At 43.4% G+C, this 25,334-nt stretch overlaps 1 protein-coding gene across 2 annotated transcripts in view; it reads left to right on the top strand.

The window, feature by feature from the left end:
• The window catches only part of pcxb (pyruvate carboxylase b), a 310,653-nt gene that overhangs the window by 271,665 nt on the left and 13,654 nt on the right, over positions 1 to 25,334 (top strand). For both annotated transcript variants that reach the window (XM_030431366.1, XM_030431367.1), the window contains exons 20-24: positions 5,487 to 5,644; positions 6,457 to 6,543; positions 17,651 to 17,830; positions 22,008 to 22,182; positions 23,264 to 23,337. In XM_030431366.1, the coding sequence (XP_030287226.1) occupies positions 5,487 to 5,644; positions 6,457 to 6,543; positions 17,651 to 17,830; positions 22,008 to 22,182; positions 23,264 to 23,337 (674 nt within the window). The remainder of the gene's footprint in view (positions 1 to 5,486; positions 5,645 to 6,456; positions 6,544 to 17,650; positions 17,831 to 22,007; positions 22,183 to 23,263; positions 23,338 to 25,334) is intronic.

The raw sequence follows: 25,334 nt of genomic DNA, 5'->3' as shown, positions 1-25,334 counted from the left end.
ACACACACACACACACACACACACACACACACACACACACACTCACACACACACACACACACACACACACGTGCATACTCGTACTCTATCCTGACTTGACCCAGGTACATGCATTATTCATGCACATGCAGACAAACTTCTCCCCACCACCTTTTTTCATACCTGTCACCTCGTGCTCGTCAGTTCTTTTTCATCTCTGCCTCTCTTCATGTCTCCCTCCTCTCGTTTCCATCTGCGTTTGCCTATCTCGGTACTTTTTTAATCAAGTGGAGCACTGCCTTGGATACTTCCCTGCCTTCCTGACCTCAGTCTGTTTGCTGCCTTTTTCTTCACTGCCTCCCCTCTTTCTCCCATCTCCGTTACAAAGCAGTAATCAGTGCTTTGCAGTGTGCGCTGCCTCTTTATCTCCCTCCCTCCCTCCCTCCCTCGCCTCTCAGGCCTCTTCCCACCGCTTCTTTAACATTGTCTCTCCGTTGTCCTCCTCCTTCTCCCTCCCTCTCACTCAACAAAGCAATTAACAGCACTTTACATGCCTGTTTCACTCCTTCTCTGTGTGCTCTTTGCTTTCCCCTCCCTCAGCATCTCCCACGGTATCTCTTTGTCCTGAAGAACTGGCGAACGCTTCTTTGCACTCCGCTGGTTAATTAATTTGTCTTAAAGGCTTCAGATTATTTATTTAGTCAGCCACGGCGTGCACACACATACATTTGAAATACCGTACATATTCAAAAACACTCGTGCAGTTGAATGATGACACAGATTAAAGTGGTTCATTATCGGCCGCTGCAAACAATGCAGTCAGTAAACGTACTGAAGACTGCGAACACACTACACAAAGCAGCGACACAACAACAGGCAGAATGGATGAAACGCTGTCCGGCAGAACTTAAATGACATGTTTGGGCTCTCTGAACCGGCCGGAGTCAGCAGGTAACCTCAGTATCCCCAGACTCCCTTAACAACTCATGTGATTTTAAGAGTTGGTACGTGAGGAGAAACTTAACACACTTTGCGAATTGGCTACAGCAAACTCTAAATAAGTAGAGCCTTCTTGTAAATTCGGCATTAAATGCAATAACATGTCCGATCATCTTCCATGTCTAAAGCGTGTCTTGCCTGCTAACATTTAGAAGCTGTTCAAACACTCCATTTAAATCAAATGTATGGAAGCAGAATGTAGAATACACTGAAGGTCACTTAGAAAGTCGCTCGTTTCTATGAGTTACTGAGTGAAGAGAAGCTGTATTAACTGTGTTAAACACTGACCACAACACGTTTTAACTACCTGGGCTTGCTTATACGTTTTTCATAGTTTTATTTTGTTTATATGTGGCGGACCCTGCCACCTTTCTAGCTTCAGTGTCTAAACGGTGTTCTGAGGAGCTTATTTTCCTCTGAGAACAGCTCGTTTGTTCACTTATGGGACAAAAACATTTCTGGGATCTTTGGACTCAGGACAGACGTTGATACTAAATGTTGAACAGTCCACATTCAGCTTCTTGTTCGGTTGTCTCCTCCGCCTGCAGTCAGTCCTCCCCTCTTTTCTCCCCGGATCTTCCCGGTCTCATCCCTCCTCATCTATTCGTCTTTGTTAGCTCTCATCATCTCATCAACCTCAAACTGTGTGTGTGTGTGTGTCTGCGTGTGTGGCTTTCTTTCCACATCTGTATGTTTTTGTTGGCGAAGACAATGCATGCATGTACAAATATGTGTGCGCGACTCCGTCTGTTTGTCTGCTGAATGTGTGCGTTTGTGCTGCTAATGAGCTGCGTGTTGACGGCACTCTGTCTCTGCCAAGCAGCCATTTAAAAGACGGATGCATGTACGTGCATGTGCCGTGTGTGTCTGCCTGTCTGCGGTACACGTCCACATGGTGGTGCAGTGCAGTGATTGATTATTTTGGGGAGTGTTACCAGCAGTGTTGTATAGCTGACCCACATCTGGAGCTGTTCCCTCCACATTTATAGCTTCCAGTGTAAAATAAACCTCTTAATCCCAGAAGGGGAGTTAGGTCATCATAACGAGGAAGATGTTCCTGCTGCTCTCGTCGCCAGATCCGCTTTTAGTTTCAACTAAAAGCGGATCCTCCTTCATAGGATTGTCCAGCTCACACAGGTGCTGTGTTTGGCTAATTAGACTTCTCCTCAGGAAACTGTAGGCTCGGGTGAAGAAGTTTCTCTCTGGCAGATGCTGCGGCACAGCTGGCTCCACAACAAGAGGTTTTAAAACCTCGCTCTGAAACCCGTGTTGGTTGATAATGATGTGAGGTAGTAGGAAGCACTCAGATCCTGTAAAAGTGCCAATACAACAATCTTAATACATTCCTGCATTCAAAATGTCACTTGAAGGGGTTCAGTGAAGCCTGGTCAGACTCGTTTCTAAACCAACAATCACTTCTGTTGCTTTCTGTCAGCGTCCACAGACTTTTAAAGGCAACAGAGATTAATTGGTGCGTGTAGTAAAACGCTGTAGTTTTCCCGTTTGCTCCAAAGGTGGCAAACCTGCAACAACCAGAACCAGGAGCTCTGCTGCAGGCAGAGTTCAGAGATTTAACATGTTTCAGTTACACATACTGCCATCGTTCACTGATACAAAGGTCCTGTTTAACTGAAAGTACACACCTGTTGTCATAGAAGCAGGTTAAATGACATGATTAGATTAAGGCCCCGTCCAGACGACAACGCCGTTTTGCGAAAACGCACATGTATTGCATCGTTTTGGCCGACCGTCCATACGGATCCTGAAAACGCAGTGCCTGAAAACGCACTTTTTTGAAAACGGGTCTCAGGGTGGAGGAATCCGAAAACGCAGCCCTCCCGTTTTCATGTGGACGGCGAATCCGCATACTTTCCAAAACGATGACGCCATCGCCCCACCCCGCGACGTCCCATAACAACAACAACAATGGCGGCCTGCATGTTCGTGTTCGTGCTGCAGAAGATATTGAGCCTTTCTTGCAACTTACTCGCCTTGTAGTTGAGTGTGAGCCGTAGCAGCAGTTTGACCTCATTACCGGTCCACACAAACGATTCTGGTTTCCTTGCACTAGCCATTTTAATCTTCTTCTTGTTGTGTTCGGATTCTCTGTCTACTGTCTGTTTGTTTACAGCACGCAAGCTTGATGCGCATGCTCCGTGTCTTCTTCTCCGTTTTTGGTGAATTTCACGCGCCACCTATTGGCCTGGAATATGAACTACAGCGTTTTCGGTCGTTTTCAGTCGTTTTCAGTGAAGACGTGTGGACGCAAATATTCTTAAAACGATGACGAGGAAGACGGAGAAAAAAAAGGTCGTTTTCACCCGTGTGGACGGCCCCTAAAACCAACATATAAGTGTGGGAGCAGCTCATGGTGAAGCTCGTTTTAACTACTTATACAGAACAGAAGTTTAGTCTTCTGAGGGGTGTGAGACGAGAAAAAACTTGAGCTTCACAAATTTATATTAATTTTTCCTATCTTTGTTTTTATTTGTGGAATACTAGACACTTTTACTTTGTGGGATATTGAACGTGTATTTAAACAAAACTATCTGTTGTGTTTAAAGGTGAAAGGACTTAGTAATTACTAGTAAAACTGTGAACCAGACAGACAAACATATCTCAGATATATAAAGGGCACCACCTGGACTCTGTTGATTTTTAAGAGGTCACGAGACAGAAGTCTTTGTGACCACTGATTTAACATTGTGTTGCAATTTAACTTAAAATCCACCCTGAAACACAGAGATAAGTTGTATTACGATGTGTTTTCCTTATTACCGAGTGGACAGTGTTTCCAGCACTGCAGCAGTAGTGTTAAATAGATTTGGTGTCGTCACTGTCAGACAGCTGCAGTTTGTCCTCTTTTAAATTCAACAATCACAAAGGAATCAGACATCAGAGTATTTTTACAGCCACAGTGTGATGTGACCACAGTTTTGTATACCGCAGAGCTCTCTGAGTTGTAATCTTGTGGAGAACTCACAATTACTGCTGCTTACTTGGTGAGAAAACTGCAAAAATCTGTTTTGGACCTCGCAGCCACGAGTACACGAGGTAGAGTACGAGTTCTTTACCTGGTATCGAAGATGTGACCTAAGCTGACATCTGAATCAACAGAGGCTGATGTCAACACGCAGTCACTTCACACTGTAAACTGAGGCTGTAATTTCACAATGGAAGCATAAATTAAAGATACAAAAATGGTGTTCTCAAACAGAGAAGGAAATGGACCTAATTACTGACTGGCTTGGCAGGCAGCTGAATTTGAGGAGCAACCACATGCACATTAATTTCACATTAATTTCACAGTAGCTCCATTTCGCTCGCCAAGATCACAGTGGAAGCACACAAACACTTTGCTGAGTGCACACTCGCTTTGAGGCCTAAAAATCCAAGCTTGTCGCTCGGTTGTTGTCGATGTACCGAGCTAAGTTTGTCTCATTAAAAAAGCTCACTCGTGTCATCATTAGCCAAAATATCTGTGCTGCCATTTCTGTCATGGCATTAAAGCAGCTTTTTCCTTTTCAAGGTAAATGAGCTTTAGCACACCTTAACCGGCTGCAGCAGGATGTCGTGAGCGTGAGCAACAGATGTGTTTCTCCAGGGAGCACAAAATATCACAGGGATTTAATGAGCGGCTCTGATGTGACGCAGGCGAGATGCAATGGGAGTGGATTTTCAAGCGCACTTGCACACTAGTAGAAACTTTATCAACACTGCTGTTCAGACTTCTTCAGGATTTTCTGGCCTCCAGCAGATTTTAGGAGCTGTCAGGAAGTGAGTTCCTGGCAGCAGAAATGTCTCTGCTGACATTTTGGTTGAGCCTCAGTTTGAGAATAGGAAGCACGGTAATGTCACGCATAAAAAGCAGCATAGAATGGAACTGTATGGTAAAAATGAAATGACTCATAACATTATCAAAACTGTGACATGATTCACACCCCGTCATCAACACAGTGCTGCCACAGTTTTCCAGCCAGGTTGCTACGTAAGCGTCCGTGTCCGCTTCCTGGAACAACAGAATTCCAGCACATGGGAGACTTTAAGTTCCTCTTTGCAACACATGTTGAATGGTATAACAGAGTATGTGTACAAAACATATACAGTCTGATTGATCGTTGTTTTCTCAAGATAATGAAATAACTTAATCGGGAAATGGCAGGATTAATAAAAAAGCGTGGCTGTTCTCAGCTTCCATTCTCCTCAAGAGAGAAATGATCGATGCTTTGAAGCTGATTCGGCAAATAGTCATTTCTGTATGCACAATAATCTTTGTAAATACAGCATATAATCATACTAAACCTCTATCAACTCATTAATAAGTTAATTTAATTATAAGGGATGTTATGTTGCCATGTTCCACGTCTTGGATTTACATTCTAACAACACTTTTACTTCATTGTTGTCTGAAGACTTTTAGCAAGCTCTGCTTCAAACGACTCCACGTCAGTTCTGATGACTCTTGTTCAGAGAAAGTGTGCACATTGATCTCCTCTGCTGCGTTGCAGGCATCGCCCTGGAGAAGGTGTTTGATTACAGTGAATATTGGGAGGTAGCCCGAGGCCTGTACGCGCCGTTCGACTGCACTGCCACCATGAAATCTGGCAACGCCGACGTCTATGAGAACGAGATCCCCGGAGGGCAGTACACCAACCTTCACTTCCAGGTACACAGAGACGTTCAGCTTGATTTTTATTGTGTTTTGTAGTCAGTAATCAATTTAAGCAGTTTAAAATGCATTTCACAACTTTCTTGAGAATGCAGTGTAAGAGGGAGTGTGACGTTGCATTTGTATTCACTGTTGTTCCACCTCAACAGTGTTGGTGCACTTCTTCTACTCTAATCGACAGTTTAATTTATGGCTGTTTGTGTACAGTGTGAGTTTAAACAACACAATATTCTGGAGGAAAACAGACCCGTGTTCTGCTGCTTCTCACAGTTTCATTTCCAGGATTTGACGTATTTGTTTGTGTCTGTGTGTTCAAAGTTACTGCAGATGTGAGTGAAGTGAAGCTGAGTGCAGTCGAACAACTTATTCTGCTTGTTAATGCTGGTGTGGAACATTATGCACAACTGTGAGTCCACAGTTTAAAAAAGTGACAGCGGCTGTGCATCTTTTTATATTAAAGGGGCACTCTGTAGTTTTGGAGAAATTCAAACTCAGAATTTCAATATTTACAGTATTTAAGAGCACTTCCTCAGTTTCACTTCAGTCACTTGCATCTGCACCAACTTTGAACACAAACACAAACAAATATGTCAAAAATAAAGACATCAGAACACTGTTTATTTGTGGCGGACCCTGCCACCTGTCTAGCTTCAAACAAAGTCATATTAAGATCAGTTTATTGGGTCATGAAACCAAAGAGAGTCTCTTTATTTAGTTTGTTTAGGCATTAAAGTCTGTTCTCATGAGAGCAGAAAGGTGATGACTCCTCTGATGATGCTGTTATTTGATCGCTCTGGTTCATCTTGCAGGCTCACAGTATGGGACTCGGGAATAAGTTCAAGGAGGTGAAGAAGGCCTACACTGAAGCCAACAAGCTGCTGGGAGACCTCATTAAGGTGAGACGTGGAGATGAAACAGAGTGTGTGAAGGAGTCGTCAGTTTGACCAGTACAGAGACGTACCTGGCCTGTATCTGATATCATCTCTCACACTGATTGTTTCTCTGACCCGCTTGCTTTGCTTGGCTGAGTCAAACAATCCCAGATTAAGTTTGGATTCGTCCTCCTCCTCCTCCTCTTCCTCCTCCTCCTCTTCCTCCTCTTCCTCCTCCTCTTCCTCTGTTTGCTACTCCACCTTTTTACTCTTACATGACACATTTTCACCGGGTAGTTCAAAAATGATTTGCAGCTCTTATTTCAGCGGGATAATTTCATTCAGCAGCGATGTGCAGAGTTTTCGTGCTTCGTGTCCCTCGACTCGTATGTTAATCTGGCTGCCAACTCCAGTGAACTAGTTTTGGTGATTCTGCTGATTTCCTGAAGGGCACATTAATCGTCGTCATGGAGAGGGAGCTCTATTGCCAATTCTGCAGTCAACAATTTCATCCTCAGCCCAAATTCACCTCCATCCTGCCTTTTTTGTTTTTCATTATCCGTCATTAATTCCTTTGTTTCTCTCCCTTCATTATTTACCATCACGGCTTAGTAATAGATTCATCCCTCTTTCGCCGTGTTCACGCTCACTGTGTAATTATTTTGTTCTAGTTTGCATTCCCGTTACCATCCCGCCCTGTCGCTTTGTTTCTCACCTTTCTCTCTCTCATTTCATTGTGTGTGTGTGTTACACACACTCGTTCCTCAGCCATCCTTCTTATTTTGCTCTCTCGTCGTAGACATGCTCCCATGGATTCTCCATTACTCCACCGCCTCCTCCTCCTTCTGTGTTTTTTTATTCTATATGTGTCTCTTTCTTCCAATTTTCCTTCCCGGGTCCCTGCTCCCTTATTTTCCTCCCCCCTCTCTGTTTTCCTCATCAATTCCTCTCCTCCGACCTCTCTTACCCTCTCCCCATACTCTCTATCAATTCAATTAAGAATCGGTGGGCTTCACTGCGCAAGCCAATGTTGGCTTAATGCGCCTGCAGGTCCTGCTATGCCCTCTGTTGTATCCTGTTAGCTTGACAATGGCAGCGTCTCTCCCGCTGTTGGCTTGTCGATAAGGGAGAAGGAGTGTGCTAGTCAGATATAGATATAAAGTCGACACGCTGCACTGACAGTAAGCAGAGAAACGGAGGTATATGCATCGACTGTGCTCTCCCACACAAACACAAGCATCCACAGCTCAGCACAAGCCTTATCTCCAGAGCTCAGAGCGCTGGGTGAAGGATTGTGCTTGTCAGACGACTTCATTTTCCGGACCACTTTACACCAAATGCATGACAAAAAATGAGGGTATTTACAGGACTGTGTGTATCAAAGGCGCCGCTCCTCCCCTGCATGGAAAAGACAAACAACTCTAATTATGACTTTAAAAAAAAAGTCGAATCATCATCGAAGCATTAGCGTAAAATCCATTAGCATTAAGATGATTGCTTACTTTTCTAAGCTCATTAATTCTCATTACGTGTCTTTTTAAGGGTGCCATGTCCTGACTTTCAAAATCAAGATATTATATTACAGGATGTGTCTGAACTGACAGAGCTGCTTGATTAAAAATGAAGGAGAAGCTCGGGCTCATTGGCTCTCATTTAATTCCAATCGACATCAAAAGCTACTCAGGAGACCTGGTGACTTGTCAAAATGTATTTCATAAAATCCTCAAAAGCCTAACTGTTTTATCGTTTAATATTAATTCCACACGTGCGGCTGAGGGTATTCATTACATCTCTGCAAATTCACATAATCCGCCTGAATCCATGGACTTGATTCACAACTAAAAATGAGCTCTGTTCAGCAAAAAATGAAGGGTTATAAAACGATCATCACTCTGGAGAATCGTACTCGGCAATAATTCTGATTTGATTAGTCCACCGAGAAAGTTTGAGGTCAGGTTGTGCTGCCGTGGGGGGATGTGATTAGTGACGAGGACCTCTGACGGAGGCACTGATTGATCTGAGTGTGGGCGGTTTGGGAATTGAATAAATCACAGGTCAGGGTGCAGCGCCGTGTGCACAGGCCACTTAAACGTTTGTATATCACAAAGGAGAATTTAATGTAGGAGCTTCAGAATATTAGAGGATACAAGGACTGTCAGGACAATGTCTTCCTGTGTGTTTCACTTTGAATGGGTTAATTAATCGTTGAGTCTACAGAACGGAAAAACATCACAACTGTCCAGTCTGCAAACAAACACTTCTTCATTTACCATCAGTCATTGTATTGTAAATCCCCTCGGCGCGACCTTCATGTCAGGTTTTCATTTAACTTCAAAAACATTCTCAGTTATGAGTTTTTGAAGCTTGACCTTCAGCGTTTGCTTTCTGTTTGCTGGAATGGGTTTACCGAACATCCAAGAACCCTAAGGATGATGAAATATGGTCATTAATGTAGTTGTATAACATATAAAAGCTATTTGGTCCTGGATAAAAAAAAAAAACCTTACTGCCACAGATTCTTTCCTAAAACAGCTTTGGAGCTGAAAACCCACTTTTCAAAAGGATATTTAGATTTAACAAAGACGTATATTTTCCGTTTATATTTCCTTGAAACCTTTTAATGTGATGAGGGAGTGAATGAATGAGTTTCCATTCAATGTAGATATATAAAGAAATAAAGTTGTTATATTACTCATTCATCATATAATGATTCAGAACTAATTCTCAGTACTTTTCACCGGCTGTAATATTGAATTCATTGGTTTTACTTCATAGGTAGATATTTGTACTGCGTTGACTTCAAGGATTTTTATCTCTGTGCACCTATTGAGCCTGTTTTTCATTGGGTTCAGGAAATTGCGTAGCTAGTTAGTTAGTTAGTTAGTTAGTTTGTTTGTTTGTTTGTTTGTTTGTTTGTTTTTTTGTTTGTTGTTTTGTTCCGTGTGGACAAAATATCAGACAAATCTTACATTTAACAAGTGGGAAACTAATTTTCTATCCATTGAATTGAATTAATGGAACTGATGCAGGTCTTATGGACTCTGTGCTGAATGTCCAGCGTATAGAGGGCCTGTTTAACTCTTGGGGAGTTCTACTGAAAATATTAAAGTGATCCAGAGATGTAACTCAGTAGATGTGTTGCATTATGGGTAATGTAGGCTCCAGGTTTTTGAAAAGCAGTCCAACGACATAGAATTGTACTTTTGGACTCACTGTTTGAAAACAAATCTAAATTCAACACAGCAGTCCAGGAGATATCACTTTCTTTACTCCATGCATTCTTCTTCCTTTTCAAAACCGGGTGCCTACATTACCCACAATGCAATTATCAGATTACATGCAGATTCTTCCGAAGCCACTAAAAACTTTGTACACATTTTTTCCAGATATGCAGCAGACCTGTAAACACACTGATGTGTAAAACGTGTGGAGTCGCCCTTTAATTCTGCACGTATTTCAAAACTTTATAAACTGAATCGACTCTTCAAAGTGACCACGGGTCACATCTGCACCGGCTAGCTTAATCTAACTAGATTTTCTGATTTTTATAATTGAATATTCTCTGACTTCTGTGCTTCTTAAATATTGTATTGCATTACACTGGGCTTGTGTTGTTTTTCCCCATCAGTGATCTCTATTTGAAATAGATGAGTGTTGTGAAATGCTGCGCTGTTCGTGGGAGAAGGGAATGCTAAATTAGAGACGTTGAAAGAACATTGAAAAGTCTGTCTGATGAAGGAAACCGAGCCCGAACGACTTCTGCAGCTGAGTGCTGAGATGTTTTACTACTTTATACAAATGTTCTGTAGCATATCTGCACTGCACACCTGCCTCACGCTGATACAAACCCAGATATAGCAGCGATGCTACTTAAGCTACTTAGTATTTCTGCTTGGGGGCTTGATTTGCTGAAGCCACAGAAAGAATTGACTAAAGCACACATGAACTGATGCCTACAGGCACTGTTTTCATAATGTAATGTCTCATTATTGGAAGCATACAGTAAATGTGTGAAACGTTTAGCGAATAGACGCCACAAGAGCAAGAAAGTATATCCCTGCTGCTGCATGAAACCATTATTTTCATTATCAGTGTTTTCCTCGTAATCTTAAGGTTTGTAAAATGTCAACAAATCGTGGAAAAGGTCCATCGCACATTCTTAAAGCCTGCGATGATATCTTTAAAGGAATAGTTCGACATTTGGGTGAAAGGCACTTGGAGTTGGAGGAGATTGCTGGTGCTCCCTCTCTGCGTGGTATCGATCTTCTCGTTTAACTCTCGGAAAAGAAAGTAAATTATTATTCCCAAACCAGCTGCAATATGCCTTTAAACGTCTTGTTTTGTCTGGTTCAACTGTCCAAAAAAAGAAAAATCTAAAGATATTGAATTCAGTGTCATAGAAGACCAAATGAAGTGGGAGATATCCATATTTAAGAGGCAGTCGACGGAGATTTTTCGGCTTTAAAGTGACCGCTTGAATGTCGAATCGATATCAGAATTGTTGCCATTTCATTTTCAGTTGATCGACTAATTGGTTTCAGCTCCGTTTGTTTCCTCACAATAAAAGAATCCAATCTTTTGGAGGCAGTTTCGTTATAAGTGCAGAAACTGTCATTGATTTGCATACGGCTGGAAATGAAGCGCTCCTTTCCTTTCTCTCCTCCTCGTGTGCTCGCTCGGCATCTGCCGCAACATGAGCTTGTCAATATGTGCATCTGTCTGTGTGTGTGTGTTTGCATTTGTGTCTTTCCTTTCTGCCCAACTTAACTCTTGTCACTTTCCTTTTACGATTACAGGCACGTACTCGCTCACCTCCACCGTCCTAAAACACTCACACAGTCGGTGTCTCTCACTCGGAGGTGGAGCACCTCCTTGTATCGCCCGTGGGGCTGCAGATGTCTATTGCTCTTGTCTGTTTGCCTCCGTCTCTCCTCCCCTCGGTTCATTTGTCCATCCCTTTCTTTCTCGCCCGCACTCTTCCTGTCGCTCGCTTCCGTCTTTCCGCTTTCAGTTCCTCTCATCTGCACCGTTCCCTCTTTTCGATTAAACTTCTTTCATGTATCCCTAATCTTTCAATCGCTTCTCCGTCCCCCCGCCCCTCCCTCGCTGAGCCTCTCGTTATCACTCCTCTCTCCTGTCTCCCCCTCTCCTGACAGGTACCATTCTTCACTCTGCTCCTGGCTCTGCTGGCTCGCATTATAGAGTGTGTGTGTGTGCCTTTTCCTTTCTCTCACACACACACACACACACACACACACACACACACACACACACACACTGCTCTGGATGATATAATCCTTTTGTCCATTAGGGGAGTTCAGGTTTGGATAGAGTTGCATTTCAAAACAAATTTCAGCCAAAGACGCACACAGACACACACATAATCGACGCCACGCTTTAACACACAGACACACAGACACACACATGGACTCCACAGTTGCAGCTTTGTGTCGCCAGGCACGTGGAGTCAGGCAGGAGCAGTTAGCGAGGGCCGTACTGTGAGAGGAGATGGTGGTACGAGTGGAAGGAGGCGGTCAGAGTGCAGAGCCGGAGGCTGGAGCAGGTCTTTGTGTGTCAGGTGTGATGATATGAGGCTGCACGAGGTTACAGATGAGTTTAAGTGATGGTGAGAGAGATGTCGAGAGATCAGAGTGCTGCCACATGCTGAGGGGGATAAGCAACATTACTGACTACAGAAAGACGAGGTGAATTATGTCACATCGTATTAGTAAAGCAAAGAGTTGAAATGAGGAATTCGGCTAATTAGCTTGGCTGCTTGAAGTCTCGTGGAAGCGGGATTCTTCAAAGATGATATGTGCATTCATTTCAGATGAAATGCATTTGTGGAATAGATGATGACACCAGGGGAGTTTAATGTTATTCAGATTTTGAAAAATGGTTTGGATTTTCTACAGAATTGTCATGTTCAGTATATATGATCAGAGACGATTTCAACAACGACTGGAAGGACTGCAGTGAGACTCCACTTGATATCCGAGCTGACCAGTGGAGGAACTATATGTGTGGGAAACACCAATTTATAAATCTCTGCAGGGTCGGCTGGCACAAACATGTTGACTCCTCCAGCACCACCGCGGGGTCAGATCCTCAGGTTGTCAGATATTTGGGTGTTTTGATCAAATATCTGCTAAACCAATGACATTCCCATCAGCCTCTGCTGTACTTGGTGTTTAATGTTACATTCAAATGATCAGAACACAAACTCCTCTACGTTGGAGGCAAATATTTAGTTTTTATCTGCTGCATTTATTTGGTACCTTTAGTTGCTGGAACTGATAAATTGATGGTTTACTACAGATTGAGCTCCAGCTGTAACATTAAAGTGAGGAACCAATTAAAGCAATACTATGTAGGATACAAATTATACATGCAAATTCCAGGTTTCCCTGACAATATAGGGACGGATGAGCTAACAAGCTAGCATCAGCTACAGCTAGCAGCAGTTAGTGGTAACAAGTAAACCTATCTGTCCATCAAGTAACTCCCGAAATCAGAGAGTTGCAGCTGAGGACATCAGAGGCTAAACTAAATTAAACTTTTTGTTTTTAGTTCAATAAACATTTAAACAGTGTTGCTGTTGCAGAGACAAAACATCCTGGAACATTTAAAAAGCTAAAGTTCCCCTTCAGAGTGAAGTTGTATCATTAACGGTGAGTTCTGGGTTGTACAGACAGAGCTGTGAACTCCTGACATATAAACATCGTCTCATCAGACCAACAGGGATCAGCGGTGGTGAGTGTGAGAATCTGAGCTTCACACAGGAACAGAGGAAATCCAATTTTTCTAACCCTTGCCAGCCAGGATGTGATTTACCTCACTCCTCGTCTAAATATATAGAAAAGCTCACACATCATATGCAGCAAACGCACGGTTTGAAATTAGATTTCCCATTCCTGAGTATGTGTGAGGTGCCGAGGGAGAGCCGAAGGTGGGAGATTCATCAGCTGGGATTGATAATGAGAGCAACACTCTTGATGTTACTGTGAGTCAAGAAAAAAAATAGATATTTGGCAGCGGGATAGAGGGAAAGAGGGATGAGCACAGGAAGAAGGTGATTCATGAGGAGAGAGTAAAGACTTCTGGCTTTCAGTGTGACGATGGAAGATTGGAGCAGAAGAAGTGAGCTGGAGAGGGATGGAGTGAGGAGGACGGTTCATCAAGACGGTTAATAAGGAGAATTCTTCACTTTGCTTTGAGAAAAATGGACTGTGGGGACCAAAAGACAGAGGAAACAATGACAAAGAAGACAAAGGAGACGGGCTGAAGGTGCATGAGAAATGCACTGCCATGCTTCTTTCTTGTGTTTTCTATAGATTTGCAGAAACTGAGCAGCGAGCTTTTGTTGCCCAGACATACCAAGTTAATGGCCTCTCCGGGGATTTCTACTGCACATTCGAATCTCTTAAGCTTTTCTGTAAACAGTCGTTCTCTTAAAGCAATGTATCATTATCGCCTCTATTCACTCACCCAATCACAGTGAGCTTTAGGTGTTGCAGCAGGGAAGTGCTGAAGGGAAGTGCGTGCTTGTTTCAATCAGCAGGAAGGAAACTGTCCTTGTATCTTGCTGGGAAGGACATGATTCGCTTGCAAGGCTCCTTTTGAAAATTTCCCAAGTGTTTGGGGACGTTAACAGGCATCCCGGGCTGCTTTTAAAGACATAGCTCGTCACAGTGACACATTTCTCTAAGAACTTGTGCCACAACAAGCAGAATATACGGCCCTCATCTGTTTAACAAGAGTCCAAATGGAGTTCCACGACTGAAAGTCCAATTCTTTGTCTCCATAGACGACATGGTGGGGCTGACAGTTCAGGTTGGATTACTTTCAGTCAGATCTTCAGACTTTCATGGTCTTGTAATGTCGTTTACTAAGTGATGAGTAATACTCGCCAGCTAACACATCAAAATTAAACAACCATTTCTATTCTCGCTCTTCTGCACATTGTAAATTACCATCGTTTAATCATCATGATACAGCACGAAAAGAAAATGTGACTCACTCCACTTTATGCTTTAAACTCTTCCCTCCACAATATTGTCCAAAACTTTAATAACGAGAGGAATAATAGCAGTTCTTCACTCTGACCCGTCAGATGTTTGGCTGCTGAGTGAACGAGATGGAAAATATGATTTAGAGTCCAAACGTTGTTTGATATTAATATGTGCTTTGATAAGATTGTTTTAAACCGTTTCACCATGAGCCTGAATAAAAGATGAATTTTAATTGAGTTAACATTACAAGACAAGGATTTTCTGCAAATCAGCCCGCTGACTGAATTATTCTGGTGCAGTAAAGTAGAAGTTTATTGGATTGACTACAGATTTATAACAGAAGGCCTGAGCAGGGAGTGTGAACACGATGTGGGCATTTTCAGGGAGGGTGGTTCTTATAAAAGGCGTAATCAAGGTGCATTATGGGGCAGTGGCGTGCACAGACTTTTTGAAGGGCAGGGGCAAAAAGAAGGGCACTTTAGCGTGCATTTTGGCTCCCAAGAGGGCACTTTAGCACGTGTTTTGGCTCCCAAGAAGGCACTTTAGCACGTGTTTGGCTCCCTAGAGGGCACTTTAGCACGTGTTTTGGCTCCCAAGAAGGCACTTTAGCACGTGTTTGGCTCCCTAGAGGGCACTTTAGCACGTGTTTGGCTCCCTAGAGGGCACTTTATCATGTTTTTACCAGCCAAGGGGGCAGTTTAGTGTGTTTTGCCAACCAAGAGGGCACTTTGGCACGCTTTTTTGGCTCCCAAGAGGGCACTTTAGCACACGTTTTGGTTCCCAGGAGGACACTTTAGCACAAGTTTTGGTTCCCAGGAGGGCACTTTAGCGCGCGTTTTTCTACAATTAGGCCACGAGGGGGACGACTGCCCCCCCCTGCTCCCCCCCTTGTGCACATCACTGTTATGGGGCATACGTTTTTGGAGCTCCACACTTCTATAGCATGCACAAACAACACAACAGGTAAAAATAGGCAGAAACACTCCTTTCATTGCCGGTGGACGACTTTGCTTTCCTATTTTTTGTCCCGTGCATCATCACGGACGTGCCGGGAAATGAGAAACACTAGAGAGCAGCAGATCATAAACCACATCAGACTGCATCCACAGTTCTGGTTTTAAAGTCTTAATTGATAATATTCAGAAGTGGAAGCATTGTTTTCTACAGGGATGATGATGGAAGTTGCTGAGGAGTGAAACATCTTATATCTCATTATTATTCACATTTATTTCACTTTGACAGAGCGTTTGTATTTCACACACCGTTCCGAACCATTATGGCACTCGTGGTCCAACAATCTCACAGAGCGAGTACATGAATAGTAAATCATCTCGAGTGACGCTTCTCGGCCAATCAGATCTGTGCATTTGGTTAAGAGTTGTGATTCAAGTTGGGAGCTACTGAGTGCAATACTTAAATGCTGCAGTGCTCTTATGCTCAGAGTAGGTGCGGCATGCTTCACCGGCAATCACATCCTAAATATAGAAGATGCATTCGTACACAGTTTATCTTAAAGTGTAGCATTATACCCATTTACACTGATGTGTCGGTGCTGATGGCATTTCCTATCTACAACAGGTTAAAATGAGGAAGCTGGTAGTTCTGTCGTCTCAGGAGACCAAAGGCACTTACACAAACACACAAACACACACAATCACACACACACACATTTCACGGTGCTTGTTCAAAGACTAACGGGATCTCCGGCGCTCAGCTAGCCTCGCAGGCGCTCAACCCCCAGGAGAGCCGCGGTGCTCCCCGAGCAGCGTTTGTGTACGAGCACATGTGTGTGCGCCTCACGTCTGACTCGGGATAATTTGGCATCACATCGTAGAAATAGGTGTCATGTTCTCTGTTGAGGAATTCTTTGGGGAATGTCAATTTGATCCCGAATTGTTCACCCAGTCACTTTCTTCTCCCTCTGTCATCTGATATCAGCAAAGAGCACTAATTGCCACCAAAATAGGCATCATGTTGTGCCCGGGTCCAGTCTGTGTCCTCACCAGTTCTTCAGCTGTTCCTGCTGAACTTCATAGCTCCTTTAAACTGTGTTAAAGTCAGGAGAATGGACCTCTGCACCAAACTGTGAGGCTAGATGTTCTGCTGTCTGTTCCCTCCAGCTCCCCTTTGACCTTCTCTCTCATTTTATAGTAAAATCTCAACAATTTGGCGAAGGAGGTTTTCAGTTATCGACCTCTTTCTCTTCTTAATGGCCCAAAAATAATGGAAGTGAACATGCATCCTTAAATCTGCGTCTCCATTCATTACTAAAGAACAGTAATGAGTTCAGTTGGTATTTGCATCGCTGTCCTGTTTGCAGTCAAAAAAAAAACACTCCACTTATCACCATTATGCTAATAGTGACGGCTATTACCATAATGATATGCCATTATAAATAATGAAAGAATGAATACATGTGATTTTAATGAATGTTTTCCTCGCTCCGTCTTCTTCTCTCTTCTTCTCCAGGTTCAGTGTGTTTTCACAGAGAGGACCTGTGCGCTTTACTTCACGGCTGCCAAATCAAATGATTAAAGAGATTTTATAGATGTAAACATCTTTTCATTTCTCATCCGGCTCTCCCGGTCCTCTCTTCTCTCCGGGTCACTCAGTGCTTAATCTTCATAGACAGCATCTTCATTAAAACAAAGAGTCTGTCACCACTTTTCTCTTTTGGTGGAATCACTGTGGATGTGTATTCCTACCTGACAGGAAGCCACAGAGCTCGGCTTCACAGAGAGAAATACTGCAGCTGAAAGAACGATGCTGTGACTTTTACCGTTTGGGCTAAACCTAAAAGCAAGATTACATCATGAAAGTGTAATATTATCCTGAATGGATTCTCTGCACGAGGTTTTCTGATGTTTTTCAGATTAAAATGCCAGCGGTCACGCTCCACAGAGAAATAATAGCACCTCTCCTCTTCATAAGCAAACTGAGATATCATCTGCGTGCAGAAGCTGCACTCTCATATATCGAGCTCAGTCTGTGGTGAAATATGAATACCTCAGATATATTAGCTCTTTTCCTCATTCTCCTCTTCCTAAACAGAAGAAGGGATTTAAGCAGTCACGCATAAGTTTTGTACTCACACCTGTGTCGCTCTCTCTCTCTCTCAGGTGACTCCGTCCTCCAAGATCGTGGGTGACCTGGCTCAGTTCATGGTGCAGAACAGCCTGACCAGGGCAGAAGTGGAGGAGAGGGCAGATGAGTTGTCCTTCCCGCTGTCTGTGGTCGAGTTCCTGCAGGGATACATCGGGATTCCACACGGAGGATTCCCCGAGCCCTTCAGATCTACGGTACGCAGGAACACATTCCACGTCTTCCTCTCCTCAGATGAATGTCTGATCGTTTTTATTCAGGTTTTCTTCTAAAGGCAATTCAGAACCACTTAAGATTAGTGAAACACCTCCATCTGCTAAGGTAAATGCAGTCATTTAAACCACAAAGTACTCATTTAAAGGTCCCAAATTGTAGAAAATGAGATTTTCAAAGCTGAAGTGCTGAATAAATATTGTGAAAGCTAAAACTTTGAAAGCACAGAGCTTATATTCAGAAACTGTTCCTTCAAATGAGCTGTCAGGACTCCCGTAACATTGTGATGTCATAACTATACAGTCAGTACCCTCATGGCAGAGATGATGCAGAACATCGTGGGCGGAGCTTGCCCAGGCCTGTGAAAGCTGACCAATCAGAGCAGACTGGACTTTTCAGGAGGGGGGCCTTAAAGAGACAGGCATCGAAACAGAAAGTTCAGATTAAATAGAAGTGCTGCAGCAATCAGCAAAGAATCATCTGTATGTTAAAGTGTATTTACACTATGTGAACATTTCCTAGCAGACAATTATAAAATTATGAACCTTAAAATGAGAATGCGACCTTTAAAAGCACGTGTGTGTGCTCACCAAACGACTCTGTCACACGCTTGGTTACCTGCGACAGTTCCAGGCGGTGATATCACTCTGTCCTCTCATCTCCTCTTGTTTCTTTTCCTCCGTCTGCCTCTCTCGTCTCCCCTCTTCACAACTGCAAACACCCGAGCAGAGACTCTCGTGAGCATCAGGAGCCGAGTCCCTGTTCTCCTTGGGAGGGTCGCATGAGCGCACACAAATAAAGGCAAATTTGTCACATTCTCCAAGAAACCTGCCGACATATTGTCGCACTTGACATTTCCCAAAAAAGTCAGACAGCATTTTTTTTTCACATTTTAGGAATGAAAAATAGTTTTTCCCCTGGAACATCCACAGTTGTTGAGCATTTCATCAGGTGTTGTCAGCGAGCTTGCTGGTGCCTAAAATGTGAAACGTGTGAGACTCTGTTTGTCAAAATGTGTAACTGAGGATTTAGCAGTTTGTGTGCAGTCATGCTCGAGGATAATAAGAATAGAATTAATCTGCCATTAACTGGCTCCTTTTTTGACGCACAGCCTTGAGTTTATCTCTCAGTCATATCTGTTTTTAGCTTTACTCACTCCATCACTCAGTTTATTAGCTCAGTCGTGTGTTCATCTGTCTCTGCAGCATCTTTCCTCCTCTTTGTTTACCTCCCGTCGTCCTGTCACCCTTATCATCATGCTGTCCTTTCTCCCGCGTCTTCTCAAGCTGGCATACAGTCGGGAGATTATATGATCAAATATTTGTCATTTAGCTTCCCAGGCAGTCCCGGCCTTCACAATCGCTCATTATTCAGTTTTGACATACACCATGCAACCCTGTGCTTGCTACCTCTCTATTAGTGTCTCTCAGTCTTACCCGTGTTTCACAAAAATGCGGCGAGAACAAAGATGGAGGAAAGTTTCTGTGTGCATTCAGGTTTCCTTCTTTTCTTTATTTTCAGTCAGCGCTAGAATACATAACGCTGAGAGAAACTTCTGCAGCATGCATACATGCACAAATTCAAATTTTTCACTATTGAACTTTTTCCTCCACTTCCTTTTATATATTGAAGAGGAGGATGAGTTGCATTCCAACTCTTTGGCATTGCAAAATGTATTTTCCAATGAGGTCCAGCCAGCTTTTTAATTAAGCAGAGATAAAACGTAGTAGAGCTGAAGCATGCATTACGTCGTTCTAAGCAAATCCTGAGCACACATGTGGAACTGCTGCCGACTTGTCATCTCAGCCAGCCTACAAGAGACAACCCACCCTTGATATTTAATTCACAAACACAGAGAGGCTTTTTTCTCCGTCAGCTCACTGAAGCTCTCATTCTCTCGATTCTCTTAAATTCACAGTTCAGCTTCAGCACAAATCATCTTTCCTTCCTTTCACAGTGTTTTCATTCGGGAGCTCGTTCGTTCGTGTGCGCCTTTGTTTGCATGCAAGTCACTCACTGACTGTCTCGCAGCACTTTTTGAGTATAAATAAAAATAATTGGTGTCAAACTTATGTTAGTTAGATAAGAAGAAAGTAAAATATTATTTATTCAGTTGTGTTCCTAAAACGGAGCAAAATCTTGTCGCCTGAGCCGTCACGCACTCAACGCACGAACTCAATCAGTTCGACTAACTCTTGTTTGTGTGTGTGTGTGTGTGTAGCTATTATGCAAGTTCCTTTGTGATTATCTTATTAGTTAGCAACTGTCTTGTGAGGATTTGCATGCGAGCACAGACACCACATTACACTGCTGCACGAAACATGAGAGCCTTTGTGCTGTAGCTGAAAGGTTGTTTTTGCATGCTAGCAGCATGCAGGAAGTAATGTTTCTTTAATGGAGCTTCGGCCGCATTAATTAGTTAGCAAGCAGTCATTCCAGCATTATACCACACGCTCTCACACTAGTTGTTTGCATGCATAGGGAAAATCTGAGTGGTAATGGAGGCATTTCCTCATCTTAGTTCTGTCACGCACGGTTCATTTGCAGAGTGGGTGGACAGAGAATGGACAAGGGAGGAGGAAGCAAGACAGACAGACAGGACGGCCGAGCAGAGAATAAGAAGGAGGCCATCAGAGAGGAAGTCAAGAAATGAGATTGTAAAATGTGGCACATCCTTCAGCACCGCACTCGAAAAGAAGAGGAAAAAACGGGGATAATAAAAAGAGAGAAGCGGGAAGTGTGTTTTTGAGGGGTTTAAGAGAAACGAGGAGAAAGAGCAAATAACCTTGAAGGAAGAGTTTGTCTTTAATGCAGACACACACTCTCTCTCTCACACACACACACACACAGTGTCACTATCTGTCTGTTAAACAATCAAACAGTTTAGGTGTAGGACATCCTCAGAGAATACCATGTTAATGAGCAGGGACTCCACTGAGCCTCCCGTCTTTTTGAAGTGTCTTTCTCTCGCATACACGGATGAGTCAGCTATCTCTGAACCGTTAGCTCTGTGACTAATAGCGTTGCACCGCGGCCTCTTTTGTCTGGAGATTTCCACAAGGCGCACACACATGCACTCACACACACACAAAGACTGGAGGTATGAAACACACACACCCACCAGAATATGGTTGTGTACGCACACACACATGGACGTGGATACATGCACAGTGTTTAATGTGATGTGTACATAAGTGAAGACACACGTAAAGATTACCAATACACTACTTAGTATTTAGGCAATGATTATTTCACACACACACACGCACGTAGGCACAGACATCATTTCTATTTTCTTCTTCTGTTTGCATATTTCAAAGAAACATTCTCTGAAGCTCAGACGCTAAGAGGCTAATTGTATGGAGATTCCTGCAGCCACCCCTCCCTCCCTCCCTCCCATCGTCTCCTCTGTGCCATCCGGGTGTCATCCGGAGCAAATCTGTGAAAAGCCAAACAAAACAGCAGCCTTCAGGCCAAACACCCGTGACGTGACGTAATCTCTTCTCCAGACATTGTTAGCAGACAAAGATCGATGGTCTCTACAAGTTGTGTCAGATCCCAACAGCTGGCGTGGGCAGGTAAAAAGTCATATCATTAGTCTTATAGCAGCTCTACTTCCCACAATTATCCATTTCTTTCTCCTCTACTGTCTGTAAGAAGGAGCCAGGATGTGTCACACATGCTGCAACACTGCAGTCACCTGTGATAGGCTGATGGAACCTGACTGGAGAGGAGAGGAGAGGAGAGGAGAGTGGGAGAGAGACGGAGGGAGATATTCATATTAATACGACAGCAGCACTACTTAATGCAAATTTAAAAAAATAACTTGCATCAAGTTTTAGACTGTGGTTACCTGAAAACAACCTGCCGTGTATCTCTATCTTCCTCCCCCTCCAAAAGTTTCTCAGTCACTTTGTCGGGCTGCAGCTTTCATCTCGATGTTTAGCTGTGAAGTACAACGAGAAGGTTTAACAGCACTTTGTGCTGCAGGGTCCCGTGGGGACGTTACGATCGGGAAAACACTCACAAAGACACATGTTTGACTTTGAACAAAACCTTTAAGTAATGTGTTTGTTTCCCCGTCCTCTCTCCTGCTGTGCACCCTCACGTCTTTTAACTTCTCCTCCCTTGTTTCCTCACTTCCTCCTCCTCTCATCCCAGGTGCTGAAGTCCCTTCCTCGTATCGAGGGTCGTCCCGGCGCCTCTCTGCCATCCATGGACTTCAAGGCTCTGGAGGAGGGGCTCCGAGCTGCACACGGTGAAGAAATCACCCCCGAGGATGTGATGTCAGCAGCCATGTACCCGAAGGTGTTCCAGGAGTTCAAGGAGTTCACCTGTGAGTGGGCCGGCCGGACAATTGGATTTGGATAATTATAATGGACTAAGAATAGGAAGCAACAACTTGGATTATTTCAAATTTTAATTAAGTGCGTTTGATTAAAGTGGATGGGTTATATTGAACAAGCCTGGGTTCAATGGCATTTAGTCTTGTTCTCTCATTCTCATTTGTATTATTGCTGGGGCTTGAAATTGGCAGTCAACCTTAAGTCAGGAACACTCATTATAAAGTTCAACCAGCTGCTGGAAATGTTTTTACTTGTTGTATTTGGCAGTTCAGGAGTTTTACATATTGAAAACAATCACAAGCTTCAGATTCAGGGTGAGTGTAACTGAACCCCATGAATTAACATAATATGGCATCAAGTCTTTTTTTTAAGCAGGTGTGAGAAGTGTGCAGCGGGAGGAGACTGCCGTTGGAGGTTTAATAGGATGCTTTTAAGAGGAGGCAAAAATTTCAGACTTGACATTCAGCTGCGTGGATGAACACACGTTTAATTGCAGGTGTGCGGAGTCAGGAAATGTTTATGAGAAGCTATAATTAGTGAAATGGAACCAGACGAATATGTGAGCTCAAGTTTAATTTACTGTGGAAGACGCATCCGGCCCCGCTCCCCTAACCCTAACCCTCCCCATCACGATCACGACATCCTGGGTGGCGATGATGATAAACCAGTCAGAGACAGAACGGTGTGTCGTTGCTTCGCCATCACAGGAAACAAACTTTGGTCTGTGTCGTGTTAAAAACACCTCTTTGGGAATCGAAAATTGGCCTGATGATGCCTTACTTTTCCTTCACGAGTTCAGCTTAAGATTAAACGCACCTGATCGTGACCTTCAGTCTTTTTTAACTCCATCTCTGATATAAATACACTAAACAGGTCCTATATTTAAATTAGCATCCGCCATATTTCTGCAGGTCTCTCAGCAGCTTTGTTCATGCACCTTCATAAACTATCCAGTGTGTATGAGGTTTAAAAAAACCTTTAACCCTCACCTGCATATCATAGATTTAGGTTCTTTGTGATTACAAAGGATTTAAATCATAACACAGAACATTTCCTTTTGTCTTTCTGCAGCTAACTTTGGTCCAGTCGACTGTCTCAGCACCAGGCTGTTCTTGGACGGACCCAAGATAGCCGAGGAGTTTGAGGTACGCTGCTGTGTGGACTACACACCTTTTCACACTCTGAGGCCAACATAAAGGGGAACTTCACTGATCGGGACCAGACAGGGAAAGTCTTATGGAAAGCTGTTGCATTATGGGAAGTGTAGGATCCAGTAGGGACATGTTGGCCACGTGTTCTACTATGTTATTGGGCTCAATGAGACTTAAAATGATTCAGACGTCTAATGCAAAATGAAACACTGCTCTTGTGAAGAAACAGTTTAATTAAACTAGCTAACAAACACAATAAAGAGGTAATGCAATAATGCCTACAGTTCAAATTTGCAGCTATTAACAGCTAGAAATTTTTGTGATAACAGGTGTTATCATTTAATTATCCCACTAATACTATGTAACATTAAAAGCATTACACTTCATTAGGCTCCTTAATAAAGTCTGCTTTGATAACAGCTGCTCAAAGAGCAGACATTATCAGCAGGAAGTGATTTTCCCATCGCTGCAGACGGCTGAGGTGTGATGCAGTTTGGTGCAGAGTCACAGTGAAGTGCTGATAACACAGCAGGGAGGACGGAGTTATTAACACTTCATCCAGGGAACAACAAACAGCATTTCTGATCCCTGCAGCCATCAGAGTAGCCTCCCCCGCGCAGAAATAACAGATTAATTTTGTTGTATGATGTTTGAGAGCGGGCCAGAGAGAAAGCCACCCAGGATCCATTCCTCACACCAAAATACAACTGTTACACACTTCCAAAGATTGTGCTGTTTATCCTCCAACAGGGAGGCAGCTGAACAAGCAGTCCCATGTAGGAATTAAACAAATGAGTTGATTTTCATTGCTTGCAAACAAATTAGTTGGGATCAGGACGAATCTCTTGATGAGACGATGTAATAATTAGCTGTCACTCATTCGTGCAGAGCTACAAAAACTCAAACCGTCCTGGGGAATACTGACGTCTGAGTCAGGAAACAATTTCCCCTCAAATCCAAAATGTAACGCGAGCAGAATCTGCAGGCTGGAAATTGGTTTCAACATACGTGAATAAACAGTCAGAAGTTAGATTTTAAGATGCCGATTGAGAGTTTCTCTCAGAACGGGAGACGGCAGGTTTGAAGACGCTGTTTTCATCCAGAGAGTGCAGCGCAAACAGACAACGCTTCAGGAGAGTGACAGCAGTAAACAATTTGATGAGCAAAACTCAAAAGAAAAGTGTTTGTTGAAGTCCAGATAGAAGAGTGAATTCCAAAGAGACTGTTCAAAGTACTGACGGTAACCTTTGCGACGGATGTCAGAATCCAACGTCAAATCAAAGCGTGATTTTGCTTTTGCTACTGAAGGAGATGTTGTAAGAGTCTGTCACTCAGTCTGTCACCTCAACCAGAAATGTTCTTGGTAAGATATTCCAAACTTTAAATTGCTTTTTTACAGGCTGTAGCAGAAATTGACCCTTTCCTGGCTTTAACATGAGGTCAGGAGGAGGATTCTTCTTGTAGAATCATTTGGCTGTTTAATAATAGATTGTGTAGAGAGGGCAGTGACACAATGCTGAATAATACAAGGTTATTCCATTAGATCCAGTGGTGGACTCGGACACTACAAGGCTTAGTTTCACTACAGTCTACTGTGCTGTTGTTATCGTCCCATCCCTCATCTGTGCTCATGAGCTTTCAGAAGCTACCGAATGTTTGAGATCGTTAAATCAAGCCACCTAAAGGAGTTTCCTCCATACGGTGGCTGAGATCCGCCTGAGCTACATCTGGAAGGAGCTCTGAGCCGCTCCTTCTAATTAGGCATCTGATCAGGATTCCTTTTCCTTTGGACGTTTCTTGGTAGGTCCGACTGGGAGGAGATCCCAGGGTAGAAGCAGAAGTCTCTGGAGGGATTTTATATCTCTTCTGGCCTCAAAGCTGGAGCTGGGAAATGTTAAGGGGGAGAGGGACATCAGGGACACCGTATTAAACTGCTGCCACTGACACCCAGCCCCAGATAAAGGATGGACGGACAGTGAGACGAGGCACTA

This window comes from Sparus aurata, chromosome 10, assembly GCF_900880675.1.
Source record: "Sparus aurata chromosome 10, fSpaAur1.1, whole genome shotgun sequence".
Lineage (NCBI taxonomy): Eukaryota > Metazoa > Chordata > Actinopteri > Spariformes > Sparidae > Sparus > Sparus aurata.
This window is presented reverse-complemented; position numbering and strand designations above follow the sequence as displayed.